This window comes from Monopterus albus, unplaced genomic scaffold, assembly GCF_001952655.1.
Source record: "Monopterus albus unplaced genomic scaffold, M_albus_1.0 scaffold67.1, whole genome shotgun sequence".
Taxonomy (NCBI): domain Eukaryota; kingdom Metazoa; phylum Chordata; class Actinopteri; order Synbranchiformes; family Synbranchidae; genus Monopterus; species Monopterus albus.
In genome coordinates, this window is record NW_018127947.1 from 2,037,008 (window position 1) to 2,052,802 (window position 15,795).

The following is a 15,795-nucleotide window of genomic DNA, read 5'->3' on the forward strand; positions in this document are numbered from 1 at the left end:
ACAAGAGTGTTTTAAAGGAACTGTAGCAATGTACTGCTGTTAGATTTGCTTCATGTGGTCTGGATCAGAATTAAGTATTTAACATTGATTAATCTATATTTATTTTGGTAAACTTAAAAGTATAAACACACCCAAACATTTTGTAGCAATGATTGAAAGGATAAAGGGTGAAGCTACCACTTTGTAATCCAACTCGTCCCACAGTGCAAATTTTAGAAAATGAAGGAACAATCTACCCAGTCCAGACAATGAAGAGAAGTAAGTTTTGTATAAACACTTTTATGTTGTACAAACACATGCAGACCAGTGACAAATTAAAGGAAGAACCTGAATAACTGAGTGGTCTCTTCCTGGATGACAGAACCCCATTATCATGACACTGAATGCTTTAATGAGAATGAAAATGATGTGAATCATATGCAGAGGACTTCGCAGCCACCAGATCTCAACTAGGTAAACACTTATACATTATACACTTATACATTTATACAGTTTTTACACTTATTCATACATTTATTTTTAAGGGTCAGTTCACCCAAACCCAATTTACTGTAACTTTCCTTTTGTGGTACCTCAATAGCTGAGAAGGTCTGGTTTTATTTGTCTAAAATTTACCATAAAAGAAATGAATGACATTTCATATATGCAGCTCATTGCACTGAAAGTTACATAACATGGACATTGTCCAGAGTCAATGTCCATGTTACATTGTATGAGCCACAGACAACAGCAGAATATTTCCCATCAAAGAAGTTCACATGAAAACACTGTGAGAATGTTTGTATATATGGTATGACTAGTGATTTGAATTCACCTGTGATCATTCTTTGCTCCATCGTGCAATTTAATTTTCAAAAACACAAGGATGGTTATAATAACACTTACCATTCAGGAAAAAATATTTTCTTTTTGAAGAAATAAAATATTTTAATTTGCCAGCAGGTGCTTATAATAAAATGTGGTAATATTATCAACCAGAGATCCATAGCCTCAATAAAGTTTTGGGGATTAACAGCTCCAGTAAGCAGGCAAAGGTTATAGTCAAGTGACAGAGGCTGTGAATCCCTAAATTTATTTCCCAGCCAGTTACAGCTCTGGGATACAAAACCCTAGACTGACGCTTGATGACCTGCCACAGAGAGGAGGAGGCGTGGTAAATTTACCAGCTACAATACATTGTTTTTGTATCTATAGCAAATAGATTGCTTTTGGCTGCTGGCTGGTGTGAAGTTCCCACCCTGTATATAGCGTAGAACTGTTTGCAAATACACTCACAGACTCCGAATCACACATTATTTTCCAACATACACAGGATTTCCCAGATTCTGTGACATTTATTAGCCATTCAGCTCAGTCGATGCTTATGTATTTAAGACTATACTATATGTGAGAGGAATGTTTTAATAAATATCCAGTTATGCATTTTGGCTTTATTTCTTACATACAGATGTAAGATCTGTATGTAAACATCTACGGTGTGTAGATGGTCATTTAATGAATAATTATATTAATGATTTTAAGCAAATGCTTTATACTTTTCAATGCAATGTTTGCCAATTCATAAGTCATAAACACAGGTAACATAGTGCTGAAAATGTATGAGAAAAATTCAGCATGATATCAGGATAGTAATCCACAGAATGTGCTATTGTAGTTTTTGATTGGAGCTATTTTTATGTATGTGAGTTGTGAACACAATAAACTAAAAGCCATCCACTTCCTTTGTGCTGAGATGGAGACAGAAACATAACTCCAAACCTGGACAAATAAAACCAAAACTATCTGCATAAATAGATACCACTAGAGGGGAGTGAGAAAATGTGTATTTTTGTAATTTGGGCGAACTGACACAGACAGCAGCAGAGAGACTCTGAGGAGGTCAGAATTCATGGAGGGTAGATCCTGAGCTTACAGAGGCACCCATGGGCTCAGCACTCATCATTAATTAAACCTGTACAAGTTGGAGGCTCCCCAGTCTGCTGCTGCAGGGAGAAATATAAGACTCCCATCCATACCCTCACTGTGTCTTTGACAGGGCAACAAGATTCATTCTGAATTGAAAATGCCTGACTGACTGCAATTTCAAAACTGGATGATTGATTGATCGAGCTCGGAGGCTAGACACTGTCCCTTCACAGCCCTGTGACAAAGGCCATTGGGTACCTTGGTGCTGAGCAGAGTTCATTTGGATACTCAGCAAGCTAAATGAGCAGCAGCAGCCTGGCAAATTGGATCCTCACTCTTAGGGAAGGTTTTATTAATTGTGCATGACAGGTTATCTGAACAGGAAGTTCCTTTCATCAAATGGTCTGTTTGTTTGCCTTTCTTTCCCTCCATGTTTCTTTCAGTCGATAGAGGTCCATCCACATATTTAACTGTGTTTAATAAGATCTGGCAGAAATTTGCTACAAATGTGACAAGAAAATAACCAAGGATATTTAGGTTTAATGACTGTTTTTCTTCTAGTTCATTCAGTTCAATCCAGTTTTATTTGTATAGCACCAAATCACAACAAAAATCATCTCAAGGCACTTTACACAGAGACGTGCATCATTTCAAACACGGGCCTCACAAACACTATTTAATAAAAACCAGCATTTCTCTTCATCTATAAACCTATTATATTTGCTGTTCCAAACAGTTACACCAATGTTTGCCACACAGAATGTATAGCTAAGAAAAGCATTTCACCAGCGGGTCCAGTGGCAGCAGCTCTGGAGCACATTCAAGTTTCTACTTTTTCTATTCTTCTGGAGCATTTTCAGGATGCCTCTCAAATTAATTCTTGATCTCTGAAACAGGAGAAAACTATTTCACCAAAATGTCCATTCAGTAGCTGTTGTCTTGCTTTTAGTGATGTTACATGACGGGCATCAGCAGATATAATGTAGCAGGGGCATTACTAGTTTGTGTGGAATAAACAGCTGAAAATGGGTGTATAGCAAAAATTCACAGAATGGAGCCAAGGAAGAGATTAGTTTTTTTTTTTTTTACAGCTACATGGTTCATTGCTCCTTCTACCCTTGCCTTAATTATTTAAATTCCTTTCTTTTCCTGTCCTTTCCCACTTCCAGTCATTTATTTTAATGTATTATTTTTTGTATATTCATTCCTTAGCCTTGTTACTGTTGTTTAAGCATTTTGTTAATGAAGTTTAAAAAATTGCCATGCAAGTTATGTCAAACTTATAATTTGTGGTAATTGTTTGATTTGATTTATTAGAGGGCAGCTGGATATGGCTTGATCAAAAAAGAACAGCAATTTAACACTGTCACAGGGCCCCATGCTTCATCTGTCTGTTGGCCCTGTGCCACCATCAAAGCCCATAGCTAATTTACCAGTGCACAGAGTGAAACGGTCAAGTCCAGCTTCACTATACCAGTACTGTGCATTAATTCACTTAATTTATACTTCACCATATATTTCAAATGATACAAACATTTCTCTCTAACAGTTCAGTACAGCAGCAAAAGCCGACAACACAACACACCAAGATACACTGCAAGTTGAATACAGTCTAGAACATATTGTTGCCTCAATACCAAGCATTGAAATGAAACACTGACTTTTCGAGGCAGACAGGTCAGCCCTCTGTTTTGACAAGTCTCCACATTATACATAATAAAATTGTTATTATTATTATTGACATTCATGGCCCCTGTGTAATTCCGGGCCCCTGGGCTTCAGATCAGGAAACCTTGTGCTCCTGACTGCAGGAAAAAAGCTACCAAAGATAGAACTTAGGAGACATAAGAGGAGTGGTTAAAAATAAAAGGAGAAGCCACTCGAAGAGTAGTAATAATAAAGAAATTTTAAGTTACCTGTATTTTCCAGAAAGGCTCAAAAGAACAAGGAATGTGTGAGTCTGGTAAGTTAATGTTACTCCAAGACTCCTAGTGTGGCTAGCACTACTGTTAGCATGGTGATTCCAGTTAGTGACGGATGAAATGAGGCTTTCTGAAGCTCTGAATCATTATGCTCTGTATGTGCTGTAGGTATATGAATATGTATATGTAGGCTATGTTTATATGAATATAGGTGTTGAAAATGGTTCACCATTTATGAACATTTGAGAGTCAAAATGGTGCCATATCATGGCCAAACCTCTAATACTGCATTTGTATGAGTGGAGTGGAGTAAAACCTGAGACCATGAAGGAAACCATTAACCAGAATATAATTGCCTTAATGCTTTTATTATTGTTATTTTGTTCAGTAAGTAAGCTTGTGTTATGAATGCAGAACACTTTTAAACAATTTTTATTTACTGTGGCATAATGAGAAGTATAGTGTTAGATTTTACCCAAGTCCTTTTATTGAAAGTGCGAGAAGTGAAGACAGGAGAGGACTGTTTAAAATAAACAAAGTTTACTCAGTGTCTGGGCACAGGTGAAGTCTTACAGTGCTGGGATCAGAGAGACAGAGCTTACACAGGAAATCCATTCTCTGAACCACGAGTTACGTTTTCTCCTTACATTTGTCTTCTTGGGCTGATCCACCCTGGACAGAGGTACAGCATTTCATGCTTCATAATCCTATTGGCCATTTGGCGTGAACTGGCCAACCTCTGCTCATGCCTGCTTGCTGGAATGTGATAGAAACCAGGTGTGTCTGTGTGTGTTGTGGTATTTAGACAGCAACTTGATCAATGAACACTGAACAATGGGTTATCTGTGCTGCAGACCCCCTGTGTGTGTGATCCTAAAGCAGGACCTAGTGAGTATGCTAATCAGGCCAGGTGGTCATCTCAGGTTGTAGGCCCCCTGTCTCTGCAAGATACTACATGGCAAGGCAGAACTTGGAATATGCTAAGTGGGCCTAGGTGAAGGTGCTAAAGGCTAAAAACCATTATAAAGCCTCATCCGGTTCTTTCAAACCAGGAACTCAAGAACTTGGAATATGCTAAGTGGGCCTAGGTGAAGGTGCAAAACAGGCCAACAGGTCTTTGTTAAAATGTAAAATAGGCCATCTGGTTACTTGAAGCTACAGACATCCTGTCTCTACAGAATTTGTAGTATACAGTTCCAAACTTTCACTCATTAGAATATGGCAGTCATCAATACAGTTTTAATATGTATAAGCAAGGAAAGTAAAGGTATGAAAGGTAACTAAAAGAAAATGAAGAACTGAAAAGTAACTAAAGGAAACTAAAGTTATGAAAAGTAACTAAAGCTTATAAAGTAACTAGAGCCTATAAGAATCAAGTCTTACAATAGGTAGTGTTCAGAACCAGCTCAGCGCATCTCTATAGCACATGGCGTAACGAGGCCTAGTTTGGGGGCGGTCATGTGTTTTGAAACATCTTACTGCAGTACTTCTACTTTGAAATGTCTGTACGACTTGGACTTATCTGCTCCTAGTTGACATCTGAAGTTAAAGTGAGTGATGTTAATTGAGAAGATCAGATACCGGCACCAAACAGTGACTCAGAACAACAAGTACAGGTAACAGTAGGGTGACCCTTTGGTGCCTCCGCACCTGTAAGCACAGGACCAGAGGTCCATACCGCACGGAACTGGGTAAACAGGACATTTACCTACTGGGCTAAAGTGAATCTGGAGACTTGTCAAAAGACAGAGGCAGACCTGTCCGCCTCAGTAAGTCAGTTTTTGATTTTAAAGCTTATTCTGGCATTAACATGCTCTGTTTGGTGTGGTCTTTGTATGGTTGATAGTGTTCGCTGTTGCGCTGAACAGTTGGACTGAGATATTTGTGCTATTTGAAAGATGTTTAGTACAAATGAAGTTAATTCAAGTACATTAAGCTTGTTGTGGGCCAGTGTTACCACACCTAACGGAAACAAGGAAAAGCAAAACATTAGAGTGTTAAATCTAACTCATTTGTGCCACCATTCTTCACCAGCAGCCGTTAAACTAACCTGAAGCCACAGTAAAACGTCAGCTTTCTTATTTCAATAATGAATGCACCTGGTGTTAATAAGTATGCTAGCTTTGGCCCTCTGCTGGAAACATCAAAATTCCACCATACAGACCTTTTTCACAGCAGACATGTTGACATGTCATAACAGAAAAGCAAAGGTGTAACGGAAACTGGGCCACTTGATGCAGCTGAGCCATTGTTCACAAAATTAGTTTCACCTGTGCTTTTCCCGCTGTGACAATTCAAAATGGCTGCTGTGACAAAAGGCCAATTTTCCTCTAGAAAATCTTTTTTGAACCAGCTGCGGTAATGAAACTGCCATAAAACAAAACTCATGATGCAGAGGTAATTTTATTATTATTCATTTTCTCTTTTACTAAGGTAGCTACAGTAGTTCAGGGTTTAATGTCGGGGGGAATCAGACATTATCATATGAAAGTGTTGAAACCATTTATTAAACTCTGTAGGAAACTATTATAGTTTGATTAATGGTTATTTCTATAGGGACAGTTCCACATCACCCAACAGTTAGTCATTAGTAATTCCTCATTAAAACAGTTTCAACTTGAAGTGAATTGGGATTGAAGGATTTTGTATATGGACATTTCCAGACACAGGGAGTTTTCTGTCCAAAGGAAGTTTTACAAAATGCCATTGTGCACTTCCCATGGACACACTCCAAATGATTGCTCCAAAAACTGCAGCCACCCTCAATCCCTTGAAGATATCATTGGCCGTGTGGGTGCTATGTCAGAGGAGGCTGGGATCAAGTCAGACAAAAAACTAAGAGGCATGCATTGTGTGAAGACTGCCTGTGATCGAATCTGTGCAGATCTGGGCCATTTCAAATTTGCCTATTAGTTCTGCAGTGCTTGCATTAGCAGGGAGACGCTTTACATCAAACCAAGCGCTCCCTTTAGCAGAATATGTTACATCACGTGACGAGCTGTAGACAGGAAGAGAAGACTGATTCAAAAACAAATCCACCATGTTTGACATTGTGAAAGATATTCTGCACCATCCTGTAACTATTCTTCAAAAGTTGTGCTGTCTGTCCCATACACCTAGTGCTGAGTAGCAGTTTAGGCAGAAATACATTATTTTGTGGTTATTAGTTGCGGTTACTGGTTAACTCGGCTTAGCAAAAAAAAAAAGGGAGCGCTTAGTTTGCAAGGGATCTCACTGCTACTGCAAACCCAGCAGAAGCATTGTCATGTGAGACAAAGATCGTGCAGAGATCTCAATCGTGCTCACACAACAATTCATCATTTATCCCTTTTCCTGTGTAATTTCACATCCTCATTTTATCTCCATGCTTCCTAGAGTTGGCTTTCAACAAACTAAACAGGCTGAAAGTTGAAGAAAGGCTGTAGCATGATGGTGATGATGTTGCTATGGAGATCTTCTGTGTTTTTACTGGTCTTTCTAGAGCTAAGCAGGCAGGGCGAAGCACCAAACCTGGCAGGATTGGAAGACCGAGTTGCCTGTTTAATGCACAACACTTTGATCATCCATCTCTTTTAGTTTGTCCTTTCTTTCCACACCACGACTGCGGTGATGTTTTCTGTGCATATATGTGTTTTACAACTGGTAACTTAATCAGCAAACTTACTATAACCAAAACAGAGTTCTGTCTTCCTACTAATACCTCTGCTCTCCCTGTTTCTACCTGTCCAGGTGCGATATTTGAGGAGAATGCAGTGCGTGATGATGAGGTGTTCCAGCTCGCTGTGTCTGACCTCAGTCTGAGTGATGACGTCCTGCAGAGCGAGAAGATCACACACTCTATCAAACTTATCGAGCCCGACAATCCTTTCCAGGCGGTGCAGGAAGGTAAGGACACTACTTTGTGTGACTGTGTATGTGTGTGTCTGAGATGGTTTCAGGTTCAACTGTTTTGCATTTTGTGGGTTCAGGTTTGTTGTTCCCACACTGTGTGTGTGTGTTCATGTTGCCGGCTTGCTTTGGATTGTTAATCTTTAGATTTAGCTGGTTTTGTCTCTTGTTGGAGTATCCTCCTGGCTAATGACCCAGGTATCAACCTCCTTAAATGCTGTTTAAATCAGAGCAGATGCCTGCTCTGTTTCTGCTCCCACGGGAAGCAGCTGGTCTTTGATGCTGTACTGCAGAGCCTTATCATTTCCTCTGAGACTGGTTTGCTCTGTCTCAGACTCTCTATCAGGCACTTCCCTCTCTCTCAGTGGCTGGGCCTTAGTTTCTTCTGTGCAGATGAAATTAGGGGGACGCACTGAGTCGAACTGCACTGAGTCCTGCTGTAATTTCCCATATACAGTATTTGCCTACAAAGAGCCTTGCAGGCCTTTTAGCTTTGAAAAGAGTCAATGTGATGCAGAATAGCTTTGCCAAGTATTACGGTTGCGCTCGTGGCATCAACAACACAAAGTTGTTGATGAAGATGTCGCTGCTGATGATGTTGATAAAAATCCTAATAAAATAATGAGATTGTCATGAGGAAAATTTAAGCCTGCAGAACATTTTGAATATCTAAATGTCATATGAATTAAACACATCAGTTATGTTTTAACATGGATTTCTAGAAGCACTGCTGAGACAGTTGGGGTCTTGACTTAAATTCCTATCTCAGCCTGAAATACACTGTTGACAACATATCATCAGCACTTTCCCAACATTTACAATGGTTTAAGTATCCAAGTATATCATGGTTTGTATTGTTATTTTACATTGTGTAATATTTTCAAAGCAAAACTTTTGAACAGCTCTGTAACTAATTACACACATCAAATTTGGCAGCAGCTAAGAATAGCTGAGGTTATTGGCATTGGTTATTTACTCCAGAAAACATGAACAGGAACTGAGGTTGTAGTCAGTGTAACTTGAACTATAGGAAATGAACACTGAAACAGATTTCTGTCTCTGCATCTTGTTCTCTTTGGTTTTTTACTAGAACTTACTGCATATTACCGGGGTAACCCCAGTAGGAGGAAGCATGTATATCTGCATATTGACTGTATTCATCTGTTGTTGTATAAAATCCATTTCCTCAGGCTGCATATGTGTCTCAGGCAGTGACGGCATTTTCGCTTTTGGTGCTGTCGAGTGTAGCTCACCCTCGGTAGGAGCACCTGTTATAGCAGTAACAGGAAATGGTAACATGCTGACTTTTGACACTTGGGTTGTCGATGTAAATAAAAAAATTCCTCTGCAGAGCACGCTGGGCTCCCTCATTCACAGCACTGCTTGAAGTGTGTGTGTGAGAAATTGCATTGATCAGAGTCATTCTGAAGGAAAACACATGACAGGTTTGGGTTTGTTTATTAGCGGAGCTGCTGACTGCAGCAAACATGCTACAAATTCACATGGAAAGCTTTAAAATTAGTTTGCCTTATTCTTTGTTCCTGTGCATTGCTCTTTCTTTGTGCAGCAGAAATGAAACAGCATGGAGCAAGGAGCCTTTTTTTTAACTGATTCAGATTAGTCCCATGTTGCGTTTGTCAGCTGTTGGGCCAGTCAGAGCTTTGTTGGTGAGATTAAAAAACGTACAGTAGCAACAAATGTTGATGAGCTCAACAGATTCCAGATTGTTGCAAGTTGACTTTGAGAAATAAATATCAGGCTAACACTCCTTTGTTCAGTATGACTGCACTTGGCAGCTCCCTCCCAAAAGCAGTATGAATTACCAGTTGAGTCTGATTATCAGGCTAGGAGCTGCAGTTTCTTGGATTTCCTTCTGAATTAGTTTCTATAGGTGGTTGCAGTGGGCACAACTTCAACAAAATATATCACTTCCTGTAGGGGATCCAAAAAGGCTTTTAGAGGTTTATTTTGTTTTATTTGGGTCATTTCTGAGAGTTGTATGCTGTGATACAGTACCTTGTTGTGTCACTAAGTTCATTCACATCCAATATGGAGACGGTAACCTTGATGTTCTTGAGAAGCTGTTTTCAGATAAAGAAGTAGATACAGATCGCCTCTACCTGGAGTAATACCATTGCTAACATGCCTATTAATTCTTAACACTACCACACTGCAGTTGAGCTGGAAATGTTCCCACTCTTTGTACTTGTAACCTTATCAACTGCTTCATATTCATGCTAATTCTGTATTTTGTGATAATTAAATGAATACAGGGGACATTAATTCATGTGAAAAGCTGCTTCTAAACTTGCAGGAAATGAATAGAGAGGCACCACAACACTTTGTCATCTGTTGACATCATCATTAAGTGATTTAAGTATTTAAGCACGCTGGCGGCAGCACAGCAGAGGTCATTAACATTAATGGAAGCATTTGTATTCCTGAGCATTTTAAATACCATGATGTTGTACAGATGCATATGTAAATGTGTTTGCATCAGTTTCACTCTTTTTGAAAGGTCATGTGTGGGCTACACACACTGAAAGCATGAATTTGTCCATTTCATTCTGAGTAAATGTTGAATGAAGGAGCAGGAGTTTACTTAATCAAGCTCAGGTGAGGTTAACAACATAGACAGATAAACACAAAAGGTACATTCCCTCACAAAGATACTCTACTGTGCAGGTGGTACTTACAGTGGCTAACAGAAGTCCCTGTGGTGTACTCTAAAATTGATGTAATCCTCATACCTAGTTTAGCAGCCTCTAGCCCCTTTTACACTGCCTGGCACTTTTTCTTTGCGCTGTTCTGTAAAAAAAAAAGTACAGTCCTGGCATGAGGAGGCAATGCTGACCTTCCAAAATGCCACAGTGGGAGGTAGTGTTTTTGCTCTGATGAGTTCAGCTCACATCCTGTATAAAGGAAATGAGGTGGAATGGGGGGAGTGAATGGGGACAGCGAGTGGCATCAGCGAGGACAAAAGCGGTTGGATGTCATCATGTCTGTAGTGCTGGGATTGAGGCAGATGTATAAAATGAACATGGGGGCGGCAGTTTGCCTGCTTTTTGAGTTTAGCGTTTTAAATCAAAAACGCTGCCTTGCAGAAGGGTCGAATCGCCAGCAGTTTGCTGTGACCTCTGTATAAAATGGGTTTCATACTTCATACAGAAACCCAAACTAAGCCTCAGACTTTGTGGCATCAGAATGAGCCGCAAAACAACTTTGATGCACAGCAAGTAAAGAAGCCAGGTCAACCTATAGACCACATTTCACTGGCAACACAGGGACAGTGAGACATCCAGTGGTGCAGTTATTAAGATCCTGCTAATGTGTTGAACGTTGTATTTTTTTTTCCTCTTCTCCTGTGTTCTGTGTACTCTTGTTAGGGCTTCTCACAGCAGTATCATCCTTCTCCTATGTGGTCTATGATCAGTATGTGACCTGGCACAGGTTTTCCTGATGCAGTCCTCCCATTATATCCCCTCTTGGGACTGGCTCTAGCTGTTGTCACTTACCAGACAAGCAGTAACATGTGCGCCATGGAAAATTAAGTGTTTATTTTTGTATCATAAATTTATTGCTGTCAATCTCTTATTGTGACTATTGTTTCTCTGACTTCTATCTGTTTGGGTTTTCTTTAGGAGACTGTTTAGCTGAGGTGGTAACAGCGGAGCTTAATTTTATTTTTCATGAAACTAAATTAAGTTAATGTTTCAGGATGTCAGCAGAGGTTTGCTTTGTTTCAGGCAGAGGGAGTGAGTGGAGACAGAGAAAGGAAATAAAGACAAATACTAGAAGACAGACCGATATTAAGGACAGAGAAATGACAGGTGATGGCAAGGGGAGAGGTGCAGTGGGAAGACAAACAGGGTAAGAGAAAGTAGGAAGAGATGTAGCGGGGGGTAGTGTTGCAGGGAGGACTGTGATCAATATATCTCGGTGCAGAGTTTTTAGATTTTTATTTTTTTTCCTGTGTGTTGATTATGGCCCAGCTGCTTTCTTGCTCGCCCTGACCTTTCTCAGAGCTCCCATGATCCTCGGTCCTCAGAGACTTCTTTGACAGCTTGGGCTGTAGTGGATTATGGGCAATGAGAGAGGCATTGTGTGTCTTGTGTGTGGTGGGAGGTGGGTGGCATGACTGAGGATAAAAAAAAACAGCTCAGTTATAGTTTTTAGTGTGTGTTTTTTCCTGTCAGCTGCTTTCTCTGATGAAAACATGAGCACTGAGGTTTCTCTTCTTTCTGGCTTCATGGCTCCTTTTTCCTTTTTGTTAGCATTTATTCTGTGACATGGGCAGAAAGGAAACTGACAAACAATTTGCAAAAACTACCGGACAAGGGCCATGCTAGCCTCGTTTAGGAGTGAGACAGTCCTGGACACATCTCACAGAACCACTCTGCATCATTTGGAAAAAGGTCATTAAAAAAGGAAGTCAGAGGTTCCCAGGGCTTCATCCTGAAGCAGGAGAATGAGCCACAAACACCTCCTGGCTGTGGAGAGGACCAAACAAGTGATGAAACAGCAGCAGAGTGTTCAGACTTTCCAGGTGGAGAGAGAAAGCAAAGCAGCTGATGCATCTGTGGAACTTCTGTGACAGTGCTGTCTGTCCCAGCTATGTTTGAGTACAGTTGTAGAGAGAGAGAGAGACACGAGTGTGTTTGGCTGTTTTGCATTTCACCATTTAACACCTGGGAAATGACCATTAGTGTATTGCATTTCTCTTTCCAATAAAACATGTCCCAGAGTGGCTGACTCGCATGGCATTTTCACAAAAATGTGTTTTTAGCATCTCATGATATTATGCATAATGAAAGAATAAAAGGATGGATCTGTGTGCAGGAAATAACGTCAGACTGCACAGAGGAAAAAGGAGAAAAAGGCATGATGGAAAGTAGCGACAACATGGAGAAAGGTGAAGACATTAACCTTCATTTCTGATGTCCAAGGTTTAATTCCCAGGTCATTAGGCTAACTTGGGTTCTCTATTGGTCAGTAAACATACAGAGGAACATTTTAAAATAACAGAAGCAGAACGACTGGTGACTGCGCTGTAGCACCTTGAAGCTCTCACAGCAGAGGTGTCTTGGTCATTATAAGAGCTGCTTATTCAGAAAGAAGTGGATCGGCATCCACAAAGGCAACAGTTTAATGCCATCAACAAACCCTCTGTTGACGCCTCCAGAGGAGAATCTCACTGAAACCATCTGTCAAACCAATCCACTTGGATTACATACCTCGAGTTTTCAACAAAGAGGCTGAGACCGAGAGCTGTTTCTTTACCAGCTCTAATCCTTTCAACACATATCAGCAGAATTTTCAGTAAAGCTGTCCCGTTATCCTGATGTAGTTTCCTCTGCCGATGGTACGCATTGGTTGCCTGACCCTCTGGTTTCTCATACAGATGTAATGTGATGAACTTTTCAGCACTGCTCACTAATTCTTTAATTGGCTTTTTAATTCAAACAAATTAGGCTAATTGTCTTATTATGATCCTGTCCAGCTCAGCTCAATTACTGTATAATTAGAGGAGAAATGACTCGCAGTAGAATTGTCATCTGCTCTTCCACATTCATCTCTACAGTGTCTCTTCATTTACTTCTTCTGATTACTTTCTTTGATAAATCTGTACTTTCTACATTTCCTTGTGCTTTGGCTCAAAACTGTCATCTTTTCTTAATTGCTTTCATTTCTTGTTTTTGTCTCAGCTTCTCATTTTGTCACTGCTTTGCTTCTGCCTGCTTGGTTTCTTCCTTTATTTCTTTTGTTCATGCTTTTCTTGTTTCTTTAATTCAGTTTACTCAATATTTTGCCCATTTTCTTTAATAATATACTTTATGTATTTGTAATTTTAGGGATAATTAGTGTTTTGATGTTATATAGCAGGGCCCGTTTTTCAGTCGGTTCATAAACTTTGTTAAAGCGAGTTTATATTTTATTTCATATTAGTGATTTCATATTTTACGTTTGTGTTCCCACTGTTTATCCCTTAATGTGCATGTCCTCCTTGGTTATTAGCAATATAATGGCCAGGTGACATGGTTATCTTCATCTTGTATATTGGATGAAATGGATGCAAGTCCCACACTGCATAATCAGAGTGGTTATAAAAACCTTCTCTAGATGCAGTGTGTATTGTTTGTTGGACTGTTTTCAGGTCCTCTGGGATCTGGTCTGAATTCTGCACAGATGGAATAGAAACCTGAACCAGGCAGATGTTTGTTAGGTCAGAACCATGTGCACTTCACTGGTCAGGGTCAGCAGGGGACCTTATTCAATGCATAGGCACAGTTGATAACAAAATCAAGATACACGCATGCACACGGGCTGAGATGATACAACTGCTCACATTTTTTAGCTCTTATCTCAACTTTGGCTTGGGAGGATGACAGTTATAATGTTATGATGCCTGCTAAATGCTGAACAACCTGATACGTATGTGTGAGTGTGTGTGTGTGTGTGTGTGTGTGTGTGTGTGTGTGTGTGTGTGTCTGTGTTGCCTTACAGGATTTATTGGAGTGATAGTTCCTGCTGTTGGATCCCAGAAACAACAACTATGATACAGAGCACTGCTAGTTTAGATTTTAAATTGTACAACTTTACTTCAGAGCTCTTACTGATGACTCTACATGTGTATCTTGTACTTATTACTTCCTTTCTTTATCTGGTATCTTTCTCCTATCATTCAAGGTTGCTCTGTATGTACACTTTGAATTGCCTTTGTGTATGAAAATGTTTCTGCCTTACCTTTCACAGGCACTGCTGTAGTGGTAATCATAGGAATGTGTATTATTTGAGTTATTAGAATATTTATTTCTGTGATGTGAAATATTTCTAAATCGTGGTTGTGTTCTTGTTTAGGCTGGTTTGTCATAGTCTTGGCTGGGCTCCTGACTGCCAGAGAAGGAAAATCTGGCTGCTATACATAGCACGCAGTGGTAGTTGGGACAGTAGTGTGCATCTAACTTTGTGGCAGCAGTTTGTCAGTCCCATTCCTAATTCACTCTGACGGTATCCCTGGACTCTAAGCAAGCCCGAATAAGGGAAAGGTTTTTCCCAGGTTGTGTGGGAAGAAACCTTCACCTCTCAGCTCCTTTGGGATGAACTGGAACACGGTCTGTGATCCAGACCTTATCACCACCATTAACTTCACTGCAGCCAGGTTTGTGGTGGAAGAATGGAGGCTGTTGCATCAGAAGCTCAGTGGCCCCCCAGTGGTGGAATGACTGCTGGTGTAATGTTTTGGTGTCACCTTCTGGCCATGTAACGTTTTGTGTTTGGATACAAAAGGTGCCAGTGAACAGTGTCCCTGACATATAGCTTGGTAGCTAATACAGTAGTCGGCCAGCCCCTGCAGATGTCAGGCCGATGTCCTGTCAGGAAACAGCCAGAGTAGTAGAATTTATGAGCACACTTTGAGTTTCTGTCGGTTCTTTATTTAACTGAAGCATCTTTTAGTGACAGCCACAGCTGTACAACACAGCCTATATGTGTCAACTGTGCATGGTAATAGTTTAAAATGGTCCCCAGGCGTGAACATTACCCAGCACTACTGCTTACAACCTGAAAAACATTTGTGACGTGTTAACCACTGGAAACCTGAGCAGCCATCTTTTATGTAAACACAGCACCGTTGGGTCTTTATTTGCACACCCGTGCAGTAGGTCACTGCAGCGGCTGATAAAATGTGACCTTTTACAGTATATACCAAAAAGTCCCAGTGGATGCTTCTCATTTCCGAACATGTTAAGTTAGGGCTCCACAATCAATCGTATTGTGAGTGTGATTTAGATCCCTGTGCGATCTCAGTCTCACGTGACAATGATTCTGCCATGTTTGCATTAGCAGTGAAATGCCTTGCAACAAACCAAGTGCTCCCTTTTCCTTGCTAAGCTGCATTAACCACAACTACTACCTGCAAAGTGATTTATTTCTGCCTCAACTGCTGTTCACCACTAGGTGTATAGGGAAGGCAGTGTATAGCATTTGAAAAGTAGTTGCAGGAGGACACAGAATATCTGTCACCATGTTAAACATGTTGGATTAGGTTTTGAGTCTTTTGTTCCTGTCTACAACTTATCAT

At 40.3% G+C, this 15,795-nt stretch overlaps 1 protein-coding gene across 1 annotated transcript in view; it reads left to right on the plus strand.

Moving 5' to 3' along the window:
* The window catches only part of grid1b (glutamate receptor, ionotropic, delta 1b), a 437,638-nt gene that overhangs the window by 10,350 nt on the left and 411,493 nt on the right, over positions 1 to 15,795 (plus strand). The window contains 1 exon segment of the mRNA XM_020604601.1: positions 7,557 to 7,712. Within this exon segment, the coding sequence (XP_020460257.1) occupies positions 7,557 to 7,712 (156 nt within the window).